At 54.2% G+C, this 20,788-nt stretch overlaps 1 protein-coding gene across 2 annotated transcripts in view; it reads right to left on the reverse strand.

The window, feature by feature from the left end:
- Positions 1–20,788, reverse strand: part of IGSF21 (immunoglobin superfamily member 21) — a 270,539-nt gene that overhangs the window by 24,359 nt on the left and 225,392 nt on the right. For both annotated transcript variants that reach the window (XM_034753548.1, XM_034753550.1), the window contains exons 5-6: positions 4,972–5,087; positions 866–1,337 (exon numbers count right to left, since the gene is read on the reverse strand). In XM_034753548.1, coding sequence (XP_034609439.1) covers positions 866–1,337; positions 4,972–5,087 — 588 coding nt within the window. The remainder of the gene's footprint in view (positions 1–865; positions 1,338–4,971; positions 5,088–20,788) is intronic.

Here is a 20,788-nt window from a genome sequence, read left to right on the forward strand (position 1 = left end):
TTCCCCGTGAACCCCAGGTATGTGCCTTGGGGGGTCACCCTTCCAAGAGCTAAGCCCAGTTTGGCTCAGCTCCTGAGAGCGAAGAGAATCACAGCCCGAGGTGCCGTTCATCATCATCGTAAGTAGCTCTTAGCTAGCGCTTTCCGTCCGGGGATCCCAAAGTGCTTTACAAAGGAGGTCAGGATCATTATCCCCATTTGACAGAGGGGGAAACTGAGGCAGGTAAGTGTCTTGCTCAAGGTCACCTGGGAATAGAACCTAGTCCAATGGTTTCTCCACTAGGCCATGCTCTGTTGCAGCGGGCACAGGGGTGGGGGTGGGGGAGAGCCGCTTGCCCCAGCTGATCACAGAACCCAAGAACCCCCATAGAACCTTGCCTGACAGAACCCAGGAACCCAACCCCTTAAGCTTGAGTGTCCAGGCTCCAGCTAGAGCCCTGACGACCACAGTGCTCTTTTTTCGAGCCCCACTAGCATGAATCTTCTACCCGGGCTGGGAGACACACCCCAAGGGTCCTGACTGCCACCCCCTCCCATAACTAGCAGACACAGAGACCCAAAGAAGCCCCTCAGCCCACGGTCGGCAGGCCTCCTCCCAGGCCCAGGCAGGAGTGGAAGGACTTGGAAAGCAAAGCAAAGGGTAGGAAAGAGAGTGTGAGGGGAGGAGAGAGATGAGTAAGAGGGAGAAAACACGAGGTGTGGTAGGAAAGAAAGGGTGGGGGGAGCTGGAACAGGTGGGATGGGAGGAGGAGAGAGAGGGGATCAAAGAGAGAAGGCGCGTGGGGCCGGAGGGGTTTTTATCACCATAAACCAGACACATGACGCCGTGCCCCTTTAAACCACCCCTTCCCCCGCGCGCGCCTTACCTAGCGTGACCTCGGCCTGCATGGGCATGGAGAGGGCGGGGTGCTTGACCTCACAGCTGAAGAGCGCCTCATTGTCTATCTGCGGGTTAAGTGTCCACATGAGCATGGCCCGCACCTCCACGGTGCCGTCGCTGAGCGGGATGTGCGTGTGGTGGAAGTAGTAGACGGGCTCCATGTCGTGGACCCACCTCGGGAACTCCCGGCTCACCACAGTCTCTGGGATGATCTCGGTGGCCGGGCTGAACAGAAGTCCCGGGTCAGGGGTGATGCTCTTGAGGGGGTCCTCCGTGTAGGGCCGCCCACCCCGGTCCTCCACGTCCAGCAGGGAGAGGGACTTCTGCATCTTGGTGTCGTCCAGGTCGCGGTTCAGCAGGTTCCGAGCGGCTCGGCTGTCCTGTAGCCCGGCGGCACCGGATGGAGGCTCCAGGAGGGGCACCACCTCTATGAGCTCCCCGTCTCTCTTAAAATACACCTAGGGAGGGAAAAAGGGTCTGGGTTACTGCTGGCCACCCAAAGGATCCCCCAGCTGTTGGCATCGGCTGGGGCTGCCCGTTAGACAGAAGCTTGTCCGCTAGGGATCGCAGCAAACACAACCCGTCCCATCCAGGCCACTGACCGGCTGTTAGACATTAGCAACGTCCAGCTGCGACCTGCCCTGGCTGGATTTCAACCAGCAGCCTGGGTATGAAGGACTCTGGGTTGCACTGAGAGGTGAGATGAGATGGATTCTCCCACCTTCAGACTCCCTGAGACCCCAGACACCCGACCTACTGATGCAGACGGGGACCTAAGTTGGTATCACACCAAGGAGGCAGGAGACCGAGCAAGTCAATATGGTGGTGGGGGGCTGCATTAGCTTCTACTTCACACCCCCTCTTGGTCTGTTTTGGTGCTTCTCCAGGGGCCTAGAAAACCAGCCTTCCCCTCTGGTAGAGCTGAGCCGAGACGACAACCTGGGGCCCGCTAACTTTCTAGGCCTGCACCTGGCCGCTGAGCTAAAGAAACAGCCCTGCCAGTAATAGCCACAAGAGACGCTGCGCTATATTACCCACAATGCCGTCCAGGAGTGGCAAGGCCAGACAGGCTGAGGTGGCCAATGCCAGCAGAGGACGGTTGGGCAGCATGACGGACGAATGGCCAGAGAGTCACTGGGGTGGGATACAAGTTGGCTCCCCGAGGCTGCCTGCATGAGACATTATTCATCCAGCACTGTCCTCTGCCCACCGCTTCTCTGACCCCAGCCTCCTCACTGATCCTGGGACACAGAATGTGTGGGCGAGGCAGAGGGGAGGATGTACGTGAGAGAGAGAGAGGTGCGTGCCGTTGTCGGTGCAAAGACGAGCAGGAGCGTCCGAGTGCGGTGAGTGTGTGCGAGACACGGGCGTGTGTCTGTCTGCATCGCAGCGTAAGAATGAGCGTGAGAGCAAGAGGACGTCTGACTGCTTGTGATCAGGCGAGTGTGAGGAGAAAGTACAGAGGGGAGGAGAGAGAGTTGGAGAGGGTGTGAAGTGTATGCCCAAGAAGGTGTGTGTGTGTGAATGTTTGGGGGGGTGCATGTTTATCTGAGAAGGTGAGTGTGTGCAGGGGTCTGGGTGTGTCTGAGGTGAGTCTGTGAGGAATGGGTGTGTGAGCAGGGTGCGTGTGTATGTCAGAGTGTTCACAAGGGCAGCAGCTGTGGGCGTGTGCGTTGAGATCTCAGGGTGAGTGTCCCTCGCAGACACAACAACGCCTGAGTAGGGATTTCGAAAGCCTCTCTACAGCAGAACTGTATTCCATTTCAAAGCGCTCCTTCAAAGTCTCTGAAGTCTCAGGGTAACGTAAAGGCTGCAGGACGCTTTGGAGAGAAGCGTTTGAAAAATGACACAATATTTTTATTTAAATGCCTCGAACATCGGAATGCAGAGGCTGGAATAACTCCTGATCCTTTGAGAGAGCAGAGAACCCCCTGGTCTCCTCCGTGTGTTTATTTAAAGGAAAATCATTCACAAAATAAGTTCAGAACCTGCCTTCAAGGAAGCTTAGACAATAAAACCTGCCGAAGACATCACCTGATGCAATGGAACGTGGCCTTTGCTGTGACCCGGTATGTTCATGTGAGTGCAGAGCAAACCGGAGCACCCGGCAGCATTTCCCTGGGGAAACGGGGGGCCCGGAGGCTGGGAAGAGGCAAAGAACCGTTCACTTGTAGGTGCCAGACAGAATCTAGCCCGAGTTGGCAATGAGCATGTAGCACATGTGAGATGAGTTTGGTGGATCTCAGCCTCATTCCCGTGGGCAGGTTTGAACATCAGTAAAATCTCTCTCATGATTTGAGCGACTGAGGCGCACACCCAGGGACTATTCACCTTTACAGGTGGGCCCAGGTTTGGGAGAAACATCCTCTGCTGCTGTCTAGGCTGCACCCGCTCTGGGCCACCCAGCGGGCTCCTGTCTCCAGAGCTGTCCATCTGTCATCTTCCCCCAGAGCTCAACTCAGCTGAAAACAATCCATGCTTTGCCTGGAGGAACTCCGAGTGCCTCCCAGAACCCTCCTCCACCTCCTCACAGCTACCCCCACCATCCTCACTGGTGCCCACCACCATCCCACCTGTGTCTGCTACCCCACACATAGCCTCTTCCATCCCACTCCCTCCACCACTGCCCCCACTCCACCAGTACCCACCACTGTCCCCACTGTGTCCATACCTACCTCCCCACCTGTGCCCATCAGCGCTACTTGTACCCTCTGCCACCCCACTCCCTCCACCACTGCCCCCACTCCACCTATACCTAGCATCATCCATGCTCCATCTATATCTACCGTCCCCAGCACCTGCACTTACACCCACTCCCGGACCCATCCCCATCCCCACCACCCCACCTATATCGCCACCCCCACCGCCGTACCTCCCATCCTTCCTGGGAACTGACAACACAGTGCTGCCTTTCTCCTCCATCCCCAAGGCAAAGGCAATTCTCCCAAGAGCCTGTGGTGGCGCTACATCCCACCTGAAACCCCCTGCGGGTGATCAGGAGTGGATTCCACCAGTGGAGCGAGCAGGAGTCCACCTGTCAGCTCTGCCGATGAATCTCACACCTGACCTCTCCCGCCCCCCGTTAGTCCAGTCCCAGGCAACTCCCTTCAGACTGCGCTGTGGGATGAGTCTGTAAAATCAGGAACTAGCATTTCCCTCGTGGTTTAAAACTAGATTTGACCCTAGGCCTTCAGGGCACCCTAGCTGGGCTGGACGGCTAGCTCCACTGTTCTTCCTGACGTCCCTGCCAGCGGGACGGGGTCCCAATCCCAACTGGACTCACTGGGGAGCAGATTTCTTTGTTGACTGGAAGAAAATGGAACCTGATTCAGATGGTGGGGCTGGCTGCTGCCTGGCACGCAAAGGGTGAAACCCATTCATTTCCATCTCCTCCACACAAGGCCAGTTTGAGTCAGGGTCTCACCAACCCAGGATGCCCAAGAGGCTGAAAAACATCCTGGTTCCTGGCTGGCACCTGGTTTGTATTTTTACATGGTTACCCTGTCTGACCCCAGGAGATTCCTCTGCAGCACGGGCGCCACAATTCTCTGGAGTGCCCAGCACACGCGTCACTACAGACAATGAGACACTTAGCTTCAGCGTGGAGTGGAGCTGGGACCAGAACTGAAGATGGTAGGTAACGAGGGCACTGAGGGTGGTGGCTGGGGATCCTACAAGGGAGATCAGCCCTGGGAAGGAGGTCGGTGTGGGGGGGTTACTATTTGCACTGGGGAGAAGGGTCCCTGGAGGGCTGAGGAAACATGTCTACTCCAGGGTGTGCTCCAAACAAAGCATCAGGCCCACTGGCCCACCAGCCCGCATGCTCTCAGCTTTGACTGTAGCGATGCAGACACATGACGCATGGGACTGTCCCTTTGGCCTGTAGATAACTCCGCTGCACCTGATTTCATATCGTGCCTGCTGCAGGCTCTGCAGATGCCACCCCGCCATCTTGGCAGGGCAGGTTGGCGCTGCTCATCGTACCAACCCTGCAGTCATTGCATGAGCATGGCTTGCAGGGCTGGAGAGATGGACAGCTCAGCAGGCAGGCAGCGCCAGGTATGGGGGCTCCTGGGCGCTTGCTGTACTCACCGTCGGGGCAGGCTTCCCTCCAGAGGCTATGCAGACCAAGGTGAAGTTCTGCGCTTGGTAGCGGCTGAAGGGGGCGGGCGTGTCCGCAGCAATGACTGAGATGGAGATAGGAGGAGCTGTTGGGAGAAAGACCAGGGTTATCACCAATGACCTGCTATCGTGCCCTGAGCCGACCGACCAGAGATCGTACAAGGGGCCTGTCCTACAAGGTTCGCCAGCTGGGGCTGGGACAGGGCAGTGGGGAAGTGGGTTGGGACAGGGCTACCCCCAGAGGAGCATGTGGAGACTCAATGTGCCCCCGTCCCCAAATACACAAGCATCCCATATACGCACTCCACACGTACCACACTAGTGCGCGCACACACACACACACACACACACACGCCTGCTGACACACACTTCCATACACCCGCACACACGGGCCCAGACCCACTTCCCCCCACGCAACCCGTAATCACACGTGTATACACATGCATGCATGCACAACAAGGTCAGGTTCCACCTAATGCACCCCACACAAGTCGGTGTACACACACACACACACACACACACACACACACACACACACACAACACAGGCACACATATACAGTACTGCATACAAACCCATGGGAACCCTCAATGCACCAATATACATGCATACGTCACGCCAGATCACCCATGCCCTTCTCCTCACACCCACACACATGTACAAAACGCACTGCAGAACCTCCCCAGACACACATGCCTTCTACAACACCGGCCACGGTACATCCATTCCCACCCAGGTGCCCACATACTCCCTTGCCCTCTTGTTCTGCACCCCCACCCCCGAGGTGTGTTGCAGAGCAGGTGTTAGCAGCATGTGCGGTTGACGAAGTTCATGGGAGAACGGTAGTTTTCAGTTGTCCAGACTGTGACCCCTCTCAGCCTCGAAGGAGAGCGGCGCATGCATTCTCCCCCGCCATTACCATAGGACGCCGATGTGAGTCACGGCATCATGGCAAATGTCCCTTCAGATCTCTCCCCTGGCTCCTCGGCAGAACAGCCTCACCTGAGCCCCAGGCTGTCCTAGCAAAGAGACTATGGCATGGCTCCCACCGCTGAGCTGCCAGCTTCCAGAAGCTGGCCTTCCTCCTGGCACTGACCACCCTGGTGGAATGTGGACAGGCAGCCTCTCTCTCCTCTACCCACATGGGGCCTTTTCCGAGCACTCCTCCCAGCAGAGATCCTCTGGGCAGCGCCCACGGACTCTCCTTGGAGCAGATCTCCTCAGCGTCAAGTTGGGACGGGAGCAGCGCCCTCGTTAACTCTGCATTCATTATTAATTGCTACCTCCTACCTACTTTTTGGTAGCGTCTTGGCGGCCAACCAAGATCAGGGCCCCCCCCGGTGAAAGGTGCTGTGCACGCAGAGTATGGGGCGGTCCCTGTCTCGGCAAAAGGTGGGAGAAAGTGCAATTGTCCCCAGTGTACAGATGGAGAACTGAGGCCTGGAGAGATTCAGTGACTTGCCCGCGGTCACGCAGTGAGTCTGTAGCACAGCCCACTCCGTTGCCTTAACCGCAAGACCCACCCCCCTGCTCTGAAAAGCTGCTTTAGTTTAAAGGCAAATACTAAGACGTGTGACAACAATACTAACAAACTCTCAGGCAATCTGACCCCGACTCTCACCACAACTGATGTTTTTTTCTGAAAGCCCCAGCTCCTGGAGTCAGGTGATCATGTGAGACTCTTGGCTTTCATCAAAAAAGTTTCTAGTTCCTGGGGTGGTGGAGAAAAGCTTCAAAATGTGACCCGAGCATGACCTAAAGGCCAAAACCCAGAAGGCAACTAAGAAGACCCCATGGGGCTGGCAATACTGCAAACTAATCATGAGTGATGCTTAGCAGGTCTGCCACACCCTTCAGCCAAAGTTCCCCTAGCCCGTCACAGACATAAACTGTGTAAGTGTCACTGCCAGGTAGGTAGGGATTGTTAACCACCTGTTACAGGTGGGCACATGGAGCCTGACTGGCCCTGGGTTCACCAACAAATCGCCAGCCAAATGGTGGTTTGCACTATTGTTTGCTGAAGGGATAGGGCCTGATTCTGCTCGGGGCCCAACTCTCCACCCTCCATCCGTCTATCTCCAGAGCGTGGGCTCTTCAGGGCAGAGACAATGGGCCACAGTCTTTGCTGGTGTAAATGGACATTGCACCCCTGAAGATACCCCGATTTATGCCCGCTGAAAACCTGGGCCTTCCTCTGCACACGTACAGGGCCTAGTGTATGCTGGATGGGATGTATACATACAAATGTGTTGCCCCATTGAAATTGGGGGCATTACAGAGCTGCCAAGACTATAAACCAGAGAAGGGCCCGATTGAAAACCACAGAGCAGAACTCCCCCAGACTCTGCCCCCGGATGGGCGGCGAGCTTTGCAGCATGGGCCTACCTCCGGAAGGGCTGAACCAGATCCTAACGCGACTGGACTTGGAAAATGTCTGGCCTCAGATCCGATTCCGGAGCCAAAGCCCGCAGCTTGGGCAGGCGTGTAATGGTGACAGCCCCAGCATGTTTCATGGCTTCTAGCCACACAAACTTCACGAGTGAGTGCTGCCCGGATCTCCACAGCGCCGACAACACCTTCCCTTCCCACTGCGCAAGGCCGGCTCCCGGCACCAGCTTGCCAGGCAGGTGCTTGGGGCGACCACTCCGGAGACGGGCGGCAAGTCCAGCTATTCGGGGGCAATTCGGCGGATGGTCCCTCACTCTCGCTCAGAGCGAAGGACCTCCCGCCGAATTGCTGCTGCAGATCGCGATCGCGGCTTTTTTTTTTTTTGCCGCTTGGGGCGGCAAAAGCCCTGGAGCCGGCCCTGCCACTGCGGCATCCTCCCGGTGCAGGGGGAGCGCGGTGGGGCCTGGTACCAGAGGGGAGGAGAAGTGGGTTGCTGTTGCAGTGAAAGGCAGGGGGCTAGACTCCGAGGCCTGGGGAAGAAAGGCCCCACCGAGCGGCTAAGCCATAAATTTTCAGCTTTTAGATTGGAGGCGTCGCCAGAGAGAATTAAAAAAGCCCCCAAAAAAACAAAAGGGGGTAAGAAAAAAGAAAGTGCCAACCCTCTGGTTTATGTGAAAATTAACTATTGAACTGAGCAATAACGGCAGCCGAGCCGGGGCCCCAACTGACAGGCGAGATAAACGCAAACTGCCGCATCTGTAGTCGGCAGCAAGGGCTCCTTTTATGTGGCAGCTGCTCCGTAGCATGTGCAACCCTCTGCTGCAGGCTGCCACCTTCCCGGCCCCTCCCGCTCGTTAGTTACAGCCGCGCAGAAAACTTTTGACGAGGGTTCGTAAAATTTCTTATCTCTCTTCACCTCCACCCGTGGGTTGCCTCTCCCAGGCCATTCGCTCGCTTGGGGGGAGAGACACATCTCAGAACGCGTCGTCAGCCCCACTGCGCCTTCATCCGTTGCCCTCGTGTGTCCCCTGTAGCCCTTTATGTGCCAGTAAATCAACACACTCGCCTCTTCCCCGGCCTGTGAGAACCTGTTCACGTGCCACCTCCATTCCCTCTGGGCAGCGGGAGGGGAAGCCTGACCACTGCTTAGAGCAAAATGGAAACAACACCCAGAGTCTCCTTCTCTCCTGAGCGATTGGCTCTTAAAATGCAAGCTCCCGGGCCCTTGTTTATAGGGAGACGAGTGGACGGCAGTACTGATTGACGGTAGCAGAACTAGCTAGCTCTCTCATTAGTGGGGTGAGACCATCAGCGCTCTCCGGGCTCACCCTCTGATTGGTGGCAGGGAAAAGGTGGCGCTCTCTGATTGGTGTCATGAGACCGCCGGTGCCCGCTGATGGGCGGCACGGGACCGCCGGTGCCCGCTGACTGGTATCACCGAATTCGTGCTGCTGCGACTAGCACATCAGCCTGTAGCCACGCCGCCTCAGACGGTGGTTTCACCAGATACCACGCTCTGACCGGGGTGTTTGTTCAGCAGTTGGATGGGAGAGGCCCCAGGGAAATCCCAGCTGCTGTTGCAGGCAATGACTCAGTAGGGGGCGCTCTTCCCCCCCATCCGTACTGAGCCAATACCCCCGCCGGGCCTCATCCACAGACAGAAGTGGGGGCTCCGGTCCCTTCAAATCACAAGCCTGTAGTGACACTTCACCCTCAATCGCACAGAGTAAAATCCTGACGTCCTTGGCTCAGACGTCCACAACAGTTCTGCCTGTGTAAAACCGAACCCCTAATGCTTAGTTTGCCAGTCGCTGTATTGGGCATAGGATCAGCCCTTGAAAAATGTCTCTCGGCTTTTGCTCATAAGGCAGAACAGTCGCCATTAATGGTCATCCCCACTCGCAGAGGCCTTACAACTGGTGGGGTTGCCACGGGCTAGGTCCCAGCTGGTGTAAATCAATGTGGTGCCAGTGAAATCCAAGAAGCGATGCCAGTTTACCCCAGCTGAGGATTTGGCCCTGTGTGTTTGACCCGCTGTGAGAATTGCTAGCTGGATTTCCAGAGACGGAACAGTTCCATTTGACAAACACGCGCTTGATTTTAAAGGTTTTTTTTTCCCCTCCTAATAAAATAAATTAGCAGCCACAAAACAAGCAGATTGTTCTGCTCGGCAGTCTCCTGAAAGGCGTCTCCTGGGCTTTCGTTTGGAGCGTTCTGGTTTGAAAGAGAAGTCAGCACGACTGTCATTGTCTTCTGAGTGCAAGGAGTATTAATCCGTTTACCCTCGGCTGGGTGCTGACTTCCCAGTGATTCAATAAAAACAACGAGGAGGCCGGTGGCACCTTAAAGACTAACAGATTTATTTGGGCATGAGCTTCCGTGGGTAAAAAACCCACTTCGACACAAAAGCTTATGCCCAAATAAATCTATTAGTCTTTAAGGTACCACCGGACTCCTCATTGTTTTTGTGGATACAGACTAACACAGCTACCCCTGATATTCAGTGATTCAATGTTCCTCTTCCATACCAGGCAGTCACATTTTGGGAAGGCTCTTTGGTTCTTACCAAAAAGATTTTCTGCTCCACTTGTCTCCCGACAAACGTATGATTTCCCAGAGTAGCGCCCCTCCCCTGGCGGTTAGCTGGGAACATTATGGAGTTGTTCGGTTTCGCTTGGGATGTTTTTCTGACTATGCCAGGAAAACAAATGGCCCAGTTATGATTATTTATAGCACAGTAGTGCCGAGAGGCCCGGATTGAAATCAAGGCTCCACTGTGCTAGGTGCTGTACACACATGTAGTGAGAGAGACAGTCCCTGCCCCACAGAGCTTACAGCCTAAATAGATAAGACAAGGGGCAGGAAGGGGAGATCAGAGAAGGGAAACAACTTGCCCCATGTCACCCAGTGGCCAGTGGCACAGCCAGGAGCAGAAGCCTTGAGTCCCAGTTGAGTGCTATAGCCACTAGGTTACACTGCCAGTTTCTACAAGCTGTTCTGCACCATTAATTCCTGTTGGCTTGCAAGTCAGTGCTAGCAGTGAATGCCTCTCTTGGGTTTACCACCATTCACCCGACCACTTAGAATGAGGGGGCCCTCCCACTGCCTGATACCAGCAAAGATCTGTTAGCGCTGATGGACGCCCAGCTGAACTGCTGTTGCAAGAACTCCCTTCAGGTCCTGCTGCGGGACTTAAGCTTTCGTTTTAATAAGTGCCCTGTGCTGCCCTGCTGGTCGCAGAGTTATCCCTGTGAACATCCCCAGTGCAGTCACTTCAGCATACTGGGAAGGCAATGCAGTCTAGTGGCAGGGCACCAGCTAGGAAGTCAGGACACGCCGGGACTGTGACCTTTGTGCATGTCACTTTCACCACCTGATGCCCGTTTCCACACCTGCGTTTTGTCGTTTTCGAGTGCAGGCTCTTCGGGGCAGGCGCTGTCTCTCGGATGATCGGGGGACGGAGAGCCTGTCTAAAATAGCTTGGGTTGTCTAGCCTAGCAAAGCGAAGGCTGATCGCTCTCTATAAATCCATCAGGGAGGGAACCCCAGCTAAAGGGCAACATTGGCCCCAGAACAGATGGGGATAAACTTGCCAGGAGTCAACTGAGGCAGAAATTAGAAGCAGGTTTCTAACCATTAGGAGGTACTGGAGCAAACTCCCACTAGGAGCAGTAGAAGGAAACTAGTTTTAAGATGGAGCTTGATCAGTTTAGGAATGGGATTATATGACGAAGTTACCTGCAAGAGCAGGGTCTGGACATGTTGACCCGGGAGGCCCTTTCCCGTCCGACGTTCCTATGTGTGTATACAGCACCTTGCACTGGGCAATCCTGTAGTTAATAATAATAATAATTGTACCACTGGAATAAGGCCACGGTGACTCAGGTTTCCTGTGTCTCGGGGGGATGGAATGGAACCCCGGCACTCGCCGGTTCAAACAGGTTACAGGAGATAGGTGTATCCATTGATACCAACTCAGAGGCATTTTATCTTCCACTTTCAGGGGTGAGGCAGAGCGTCCTTGGGCCCGTCTCTCACCCTTGTCTCTGGCTTCAGAGCAGGGAAACGCCGCTCACTTTCCCTCCCAGATTCTTTGACAGAGCAGCATGTGTGGCGTGCATGGTCTCAGTCTGCCTTTGCTATGTGCCTTGTTCCCATCATCCGTCTTCCCGGGACGTCTGGCAGGTTAAAGGCCACTGCCAAGAAACAAATGAGAACTGGGAGAGGTGCCCAAGGCAGGCCATTCCCAGACGTGGCAGCAGGTGGAAGCTCCCTTTCATGAGTGGATCGTTATCGGTTGTGATACGCTTGGGACTTGGAGAGTTCCCACAAATTGTTCTCAGAGGAGGTGCGGCAGCAAACGCGGGCTCGTTAAGAAGGTATGCAAATCGCAGCACATGCAGATACGCCCTGCAGCTGAGATAAGACTTGCTAGGCAAGGCCGGGATTCCCCCATGGCACCTTCACAGAGGGCAGGCTGGAAAAGGACAAAGGGGAGACTTAGACGCAGCAAGGGTGGCTTGATTGGCAGGGATGAGCTGGCCTCAGCAGTGGGAGATGCCCGTGACAGCAGAGGGGAAGCCAGGGGATGCTGCAGCTCCTAGCTGTCGGCTTTCTAATTAGACTGGCGAGGAGAAGCACCTGCACAGCGACGACTAGCTTCAGCTGTGTCCCAGCAGAACCAAAGCCCATAGGCGCCGACTCTGTGGGTGCTCCAGCCCCGGAGCACCCAGGGAAAAAAATTGGTGGGTGCTCAGCACCCACCGGCAGCTCCCTGTGGCCCCACCCCACCACCCTGCTCCAGCTCACCTCCACCTCCTCCTGCTTCTCCCCCTCCCTCCCAGCGTTTGCGCCGCGAAACTGCTGATTCGTGGGGCAGGGAGGAAGAAGGAGGAGGGGGAAAAGGTGGGGCCGGGGCAGGGATTTGGGGAAGGGATCCAATAGGGGCAGGGAGGCGGCAGAGTTAGGGCGGGGACTTTGGGGATGGGGTTGGAATGAGGGCGGGGATGGGATGGAGTCGGGGTGGGGCCAGGGGCGGGGGGGAGCGCGGGCACCTGCCGTCGCCAGAGAAAGTTGGCGCCTATGCCAAAGCCACCTTGGTTTCTGGGCTCTGCAGGTCAGAGCGCTGCTGAAACGCTTGGTCACTTCCCAGGCTCCCAAGAGACAGGAAAGAGGGTTGGCCAGTGCAGCACATTCAAACACTCATAGCCCGGCCGGCCGGCAAGCACCATCATGATCAGCTAGTCTGACCTCTTGCACATCTCAGGCTGCAGATGGCTGACCTTGAACCCAGAGGGCAAATCCTGCAGCGGTGCCGAGCATCTGAAGTCAATGGGAGCGGACGGCAAGAAACACGCAGCGCCTTGCTGGCTGGGAGCCACCAGTGCCATGGGGGTACGGCTGGCGTTCGGCCCCTCGGGATTTGGTCCGGGGGGATTCCAGCTGCAGACACCCTGTCTCCGGAAGGCCCTCGCTGTGCTCTGACTGCTGCAACGCTTGCTTTGCCACGAGGACCAAGGTTCAACATGGAAGGCGCGGTGCTCACGGTCACAGCAGGATCACTCACGCCATGGGGGTGCCCTGCAGCGACTTCGGCCGGGAGAGCAACCCTGGGAGCAGGAGAGGCCGGGGCTGGATGGGTGTTAATCTGAGCCTGCCAATAGCTTCCCAGTACCACAGTACCAGTGCCTTCATCTGGGCTTCTCCCTTTACTTTCTTCTGGGGCTGGGATCCTCACATTTCCCCCTTTGCCTCCTGAGGACAGGAATGAACCTCAAGCATCACCCCGATCTTTCTTCCCGGTGACACGGGCACGACAGACGCTAATTGTGCTGCCTAGCCCGCTACCAGGAGCCACTCAAGGTCCATCTCCCCTGCAGCCGGGGGGCCGGGAATGGCAGTACCCGCGCTCAAAACAGAAGGGCAGTCGCTGTGGTGTGGGCTTTGGGGCGGACTGCACAAGCACACCTGGCCCACTAGGAACTCACCTGTGCAGCCCGCAGTGAAGCCCGTGTCGCAGCATCCTCACTGCTATTTTGAGAGCGCTAGCGAGAGTACACCCCCCCTGGCTGCAATGGGGACGTGCCCTCAGATACGACGGACGTGGGCGCGGCCTAAGAACCTGAATGGAAGAGACTTTGTTCTGGCAGCCGCGTGTCTCGTGCCTGCGCTAATTAAGCGATGCCCCAAGGTGTGTGTTTGTGCTCCCGGGAGATAGTGCGTGTGTCTGGGGAGGCGCTTTTTCCTCATGCCGTCAGCCACGCGGGGGAACGCGTTATCTCCTGCTCACACGAACCTCCCGGGGCGTCTTGCCCGCCTCCACACAAACAGCAGGAAGCACGTTTCCTCGCCTCTCCTGGCGACACTCCCCTCCGAGCACTTCCCTCTGCGAGTACAAATCTGGCAGATATTCCCAATGCTGCACCTGCATTGATGTCCCTAAGCCGAATTCGCCACAGCCAACAAAAGCTCACCCGGGCGCTTCTGTCACAGCAGGGACGGGAGGGCAAGTTTCACTGGGTGCTCGTTTCTGGCGGAGGGAGAATTGAAAAAGGCAGGGGAAGCTGCTAAGGGATTTTTGGTTCTTTGTCTCCACTGGTGCCTGAAGTTTCATTCGGCTCTGAAAAGCCTCCCTAAGGAAGAGCCTCTCGCTTGGTCCGGGGTAGTGGCTCGCTGAGTTTCTGGGGATGGTTAGCATTACACAGGTGGTCTGGACTCAGGCCTGGACCCAGAAGGTGGGGCCAGATTCTGCTCTCAATTACACCAGTTTCACTCTGAGCAACTCCACTGCCACAGACATTCGAAACTCACACGAATGCCTCTGAGTGCAGAATGTGGACCAGAGACACTCACCTAGAACCCACTGGCCAGCTGAGGCTCGACATCTCCAGAGACCCCTGTCTGGCTTTCCTTGAGGGCGGGGGAACCCACCCGAATGCCATCGGGAGCACAGACTGGAGGAGTCTGTGCTGGGTGGGAGCTGGAACCAACACAACCTGCTCTCAGAACTGAACAGCACTGGAGGTCACAAAAGAGTTTTGCCTTCTCCTCGCCTGTCTGTCCGTGTTTGAGCTCCTGCAGGGAGAAAGGAGAATCCATCCACGTTCCCCGCAGCAGAGAAGAGGCTTGTCTGTCTCGGGGTTACTCCTATGGGGAAATCTTCTTTCCAGCAAAGCTGCTCTTGGAAAAATACCAGTTAAAGCAGCAGACAAAAAAGGAATTCCATGGGGATCCTCTCACGTCCTGCCTGGAGCAGAGACTTTACTGGGGTCAGCGCTAACGCAAGCAGGGAACACACCTGGCCCCGGTTGCTAGCTGCACATGTACTTGAGACTAGGAAATTGATGTCACCAGCAGGTGCTAATGTTATGCCCTGGCTAAGTAGGATTATGTCGCCCTCTAGTGGTCAGCTGGCACCCAGGATAAGAGCCTTCTACCTGCTCACACTTAAGGCTGAAGTACTCTCCTAGCTCAGGCAACAGGGGCTCATGGCTTGGTGCGAAAGGTTGCTAGGTCTAGCCCCACTGGTGACTACTGTTGTCTGCATCTATGCGGAAGGACCATGCGGACCAGAGCAAAAAGGCAGAGTCCTGGCCCAGTTACATTTGGGGTTGGAAGGCAGGGAAAGAGATGGGTTCAGCTCCCACAGCTGATTTGGTGACCCATGTAATATAGACATCAACGGAAGCATCTGAGCAACAGATTTTGTAAAGTACTGACCCCAGTGTCATGTAATGTGGGGTTTCTTGCACGTTCCTTGGAAACATGGGGGACTAGCCATTGTTGGTGGGAGAATACCAGAGTGGACAAGCAACTGGTGGTCTCATGCAGTACTTCTTATGTTCGTGTTCTTACGTGCCTGGAAATATCCTCTCCACTTTGGAACAACCAAACCGGCGACCATCCCCTAAGAATCCATTTCAGGATGCGGTGGGGCCTGGACACTGCTACGCAGACGTGGGGTCACGCTCAGTAAGGCAGCTGATTCTTTTGGTGAATCATGACCCTTAAGAGCATTCGTTCCAGGCTCCCGGTGGTCAGAGATACCAGCCCTGGGGAAAATGAAGAGCTCCCTCCTAGAGACAGCCGGTTGGGTGGGGAGCAGAGTAGACATCTGTTCACCTCACATATATCCCAGGGACAACTGGACATGCTAACGCTGCAGGGGAGAGCGCTGGCTGTGGAATAAAGGAAGAAGCCACTCTTGTGTCTTATGACAGATGACAGGAGCTTGCTGATCAAGATGAGACATTCCGTCACGTCAAAACCTTCTTCTCCGAACCATCGGTAACAAATAACCCGCTCCCGCCTCCCCCGATTCCAGCACGGTGCAGGCTCCGGAGTAAAATCCATAGATCTGTGTCACGGCGGGAGAAAGATGGACGTGGCGAGACAGGAGAGAAATAGCTCCAGATAGCAAAGGAGAAAGATGGGAGATGGATATACGGAGAGCAAATTACGGCAACATGCAGGAAATATAGACCCCAAGACAGAGGAGTTGTGAGAGTTTTAAATAATTGAACTCCCCCAGCCTAATGCTGGCCCTGCCGTGGAACGTGACAGCTGCTGAATAGCCACCCCATGGAAGATTTGTGCTGGTTTAAGCAGCCAGATCTGATTTTGTTTTGTCAGTTTAAGGGATAATAAAACAGAAGCACTGCACCGTCAGACAGTCGCTGCCAAGCCTCTCTGCTCACATGAGCACTGGGGATTATTGTTCAGAATCTGGTAGCACCTGCAGGACCTGAAGGAGATCAGGGGCCCATCACACGAGGTGCTGTATGCACACATGATAAGAAAGAGTTCCTGCCCCAAAGAGCTGACAATTTAAATACAGGTAACAGAGAACACACTTCAGAAGAAGGGCTATACCCCCACCCCCATTTTAACAGATGGGGAGATGAGTCCCAGACAGATGAAGTGACTTGCCCAAGCTCAATTAGGAAACCGGTGGCAGAGCCGGGAAATGAACTCCCATTTCCTGAGCCCAAGCCCAGCACTTTCACCCCAAGCCCATCCTTACACCCAGCTAGTAAGAAAAGCAAGTGCACGGTCCAGCTGCCTCCCAGCTTCTCCGGACCCAGATGCTCGTTCCATTGCCAGCGGCTAGGTAAAGACCTGCTCCTGCCAGCCAACTCCCACCGATTTGGGGGGAGTTGAGGTGCTAAGCCCATTGCAGGGGCAGGCAGCGCTCAGTGCCCAGAAAGAGTGAAGGGAGCACAGTGAACCATGTTAGGGCTTCCACAAGAGTCCAAAGGGCAAGAGAAATCCCCAGCCGATAGATTCTAGCCTGGCATTTGTCTTGGCTTGACAGTGTCTTGTGGCAGTCAGTTCCACCGGCTGATTACGTGCTACGCTAGTTACTCCTAGATTCCCCAGCCACTAATGCCAAAGCCGTGCCCCCTTAGCGGGACCCTGGTACCCACCTGAAAAGCCGCTTATTGACCCGGTGAAATATACACCCTCACAGCTTAGCGAAAACCATCCAGAGCAACGGCTAAGACAGCCTGTGCAAAGAGGATCTCCGTCAAGTGGGAGGACTTGAGCCCTCGTTCAGCCACGCTCTGTCTTCGCTCAGATAAAGGAGACAGCGGGTAATTGGAGACGAATGGGTGACCTACGAGGCCTTGCTGGCCTTTGATTTTCAGGAACCCAACATCAAAATAAACCCCGGGCTAGGCTCCTCAGCTGTCGTGAAACCACATCACACCGCTGAAGTCAACGGAACTGCCTTCCTTTACATCAGCTAGCGGATCAAGTGCCCTGCGTGTTGTCAAAACTGGCATCTCTCCTGCAGCCAGTTACTGCCGGACAGGTTCTAACAAGAGAAATGCCAGGCTGCTTAGCTTCACTGGCCATTTGGGAGTGGCAAAGTGCTTTCTCACTGCCTGGCTCTGCCTGCGTCTCTCCATCTCCTTGCTGCCGTGTTCCTTGTAACCTTCCCCTTCTCTTCCTTAAATCACCCTCTCTCCGCAGACCAGAGCCACTTATCACATGCAATTAAAGGTGCCATCTGGAGGAAGGAAACTTTACCTAATGCTGAGACCTCTAAATTTAGAGCCGGCCGGCAGGGAGTTGTAAAGCATCTCTGCTGACCTAAGGATTGTCAGAATTTAATGATGTCACCATCGGCCTGGCCCGGGATGAACTCGGAGAGACTGGGCGAGAAAGTGAGCGGAGAACAAAGGCTAGTCCCACCTCTTGGGGAAGTTCTACCTTTTGTCTCTCTGTGGGAGCAGCGCTGATTAGAGAGGAGAAATTTTGCCCCGAGTTTGTTTCTACCGCCAAGGGATATCTGAAGGGAGGACTGAAAAAAGGAAAGGGAGTTTCTCTTGGATTCAGCAGAATTCATGACTTCAGACCCTGTTGACTCTACCGAGAGAAGGCCGTGTTCATGGAGAAAAGATGGTTGAGATAGAATCATAGAATATCAGGGTGGGAAGGGACCTCAGGAGGTATCTAGTCCAACCCCCTGCTCAAAGCAGGACCAACCCACAACTAAATCATCCCACCCAGGGCTTTGTCAAGCCTGACCTTAAAAACCTTTAAGGATGGAGATTCCACCACCTCCCTAGGGAACCCATTTCAGTGCTTCACCCCCCTCCTAGTGAAATAGTGTTTCCTAATATCCAACCTAAACCTCCGCCACTGCAACTTGAGACCATTACTCCTTGTTCTGTCATTTGCCACCACTGAGAACAGTCTAGATCCATTCTCTCTGGAACCCCCTTTCAGGTAGTTGAAAGCAGCTATCCAATCCCCCTCCATTCTTCTCTTCTGAAAACTAAACAATCCCAGTTCCCTCAGCCTCTCCTCATAAGTCATGTGCTCCAGCCCCCTAATCATTTTTGTTGCCCTCCGCTGGACTCTTTCCAATTTTTCCACATCCTTTCTTGTAGTGTGGGGCCCAAAACTGGACACAGTACTCCAGATAAGGCCTCACCAATGATGAATAGCGGGGAATGATCATGTCCCTCGATCTGCTGGCAATGCCCCTACTTATACAGCCCAAAATGCCATTAGCCTTCTTGGCAACAAGAGCACACTGCTGACTCATATCCAGCTTCTCGTCCACTGTAACCCCTAGGTCCATTTCTGCAGAACTGCTGCCTAGCCATTTGGTCCCTAGTCTGTAACAGTGCATAGGATTCTTCCGTCCTAAGTGCAGGACTCTGCACTTGTCCTTGTTGAACCTCATCAGATTTCTTTTGGCCCAATCCTCTAATTTGTCTAGATCCCTCTGTATCCTATCCCTACCCTCCAGCGTATCTACCACTCCTCCCAGTTTAGTGTCATCTGCAAACTTGCTGAGGATGGAGTCCACGCCATCCGCCAGATCATTAATGAAGATATTGAACAAAACTGGCCCCAGAACCGACCCTTGGGGTACTCCGCTTGATACCGGCTGCCAACTAGACATGGAACCATTGATCACTGCCCGTTGAGTAATCTAGCAAACGGGGTCTATTCCTGGCTCTGCCACAAAAAATGTCTCACCTGGGCACTTTGCAGAGGTGTACTGGTCCAGGTTAGCAGATCTCCATGCAGGACCAGGGCCCTGATGTGATGTGATGGCCTAGGCTAGGAGAGGCTAGCCCCTGACACAGCAAAGGAAGGAAATTTGAAACCACAATGTACTTACTCAATGTTGCAATGTTGTAGATGGAAGCAAAATTCCTCCTGTATCCCCCTGAGTGATCATTTTATGCCCTGAAGCACAAGATTTGATTGCCCCTATTATCCTAGCTTGCATAGCTGCAGATGTTATTAGCAGTCATAAAATTATCCTGGCCTTTTTAGAATCCAGCCACAGTATTTGTCTCATTGCCCTCTTCTAACAGCGAATCCTCCAGGTTCACCACACAGGGCATTAAAGAAGTAGTTCCTTTTATTGGGTCCAAATTTTCTGCTCTTTAATTTCATTTCAGCCTCCACCCGCTCTTCAGCTTACGGGGCAGGGTGAAAGGGAAAAGCAGGCATGGATCAGTTTTCACCACGCGCTCCGTAACTTTAAGGGCCTGACTCAAGTTCTTCTCCTGCTAAATAATCTTTGGCCCAATTCCTTTTTCAAATGAAGGTGCCCAAAGTTAGGCACCCAAATCCAAGGGCCGACGGAATCAGCTTCATATTCAGAGGGGCTTCAGACTATGAATGCTCAGAATCTCTGAAAAATTAGACCACGTTTTTAGGCTGAGATTTTCAGAAGAACTTCCCCATCCATGATACAGCTACGGTCCCCATTGGCATAGTACAGGGGTCGGCAACCTTTCAGAAGTGGTGTGCCAAGTCTTCATTTATTCACTCTAATTTAAGGTTTCGCGTGCCAGTCATACATTTTAACGTTTTTAGAAGGTCTCTTTCTATAAGTCTATAATATATAACTAAACTATTGTTGTATGTAAAGTAAATAAGGGTTTTAAAATGTTTAAGAACCTTCATTTAAAATTAAATTAAAATGCAGAGCCCCCCAGACTGGTGGCCAGGACCCGGGCAGTGTGAGTGCCACTGAAAATCAGCTCGCGTGCCGTGCCACCGGTTGCCAACCCCTGGCATAGTATCTGAGCATCTCGCAATCTTTAATGTGTGTATCCTCGCAAGCAGCCTGTGAGGCAGGGCAGTGCTGTTATCCCCATTATTGAGATAGGAAACTGAGGCACATTGAGGCGAAGTGACTCGCCCAAGGAGTCTGAGGCGGAGTAGGACATTGAACCGTCATCGTTCAAGACCCAGGCTGATGCTCCAACCATTGGGCCACCCTTTCTTTTTCGGTCTAAGGCACGTAGGTGCTCAACCGCCATAGAATTGTTGATAAACTGGAGGGGGGTCGCAGGAGAGCCAGATTAAATGATTGGAAAAACGTGCTTTATAGTGAGAGACGCAAGGAACCTGATCGGCTTAGCTTAACAAAGAGAAGGTTAAGGGGTGACTTGATCACAGTCGACAGGGACCTACACGGGGAACATAAATCTCACAATACAGGGCTCTTCAATCCTGCAGACAAAGGTACAATAAGATCCAATGGCTTGAAACTGAAGCTAGATACGTTCTGATTAGAAAGAAGGCACAAATCATTAACCATGCGGGTAATTAACTATTCCCAACTCAGTCACCAACTCGCCATGTGCTCCCACGCCTCACTCCATCCCCCTTACACTGAGGAGCATCTTGCCCCAAGATCTCAAGGGGACAGTTCACCTAGCATGCTGCTCCGCAATGTAGGGATGGCAGGATCAGGCCCTTAACTGCGGCGTGCCTCAGTTTACCAATCTGTAATTTGGGGATGGTAATACCTGCCTTGCAGGGGGGTTGTTTGGCGCCTAACCAGTTAATTAGTCAAATGTGGCTCTCCACTTGCTGGTATCAATCAGGTGTCACTCCATTATCACACACTGATGGACTC

This window comes from Trachemys scripta, chromosome 19 (genome assembly GCF_013100865.1).
Source record: "Trachemys scripta elegans isolate TJP31775 chromosome 19, CAS_Tse_1.0, whole genome shotgun sequence".
Classification (NCBI taxonomy): Eukaryota; Metazoa; Chordata; order Testudines; family Emydidae; genus Trachemys; species Trachemys scripta.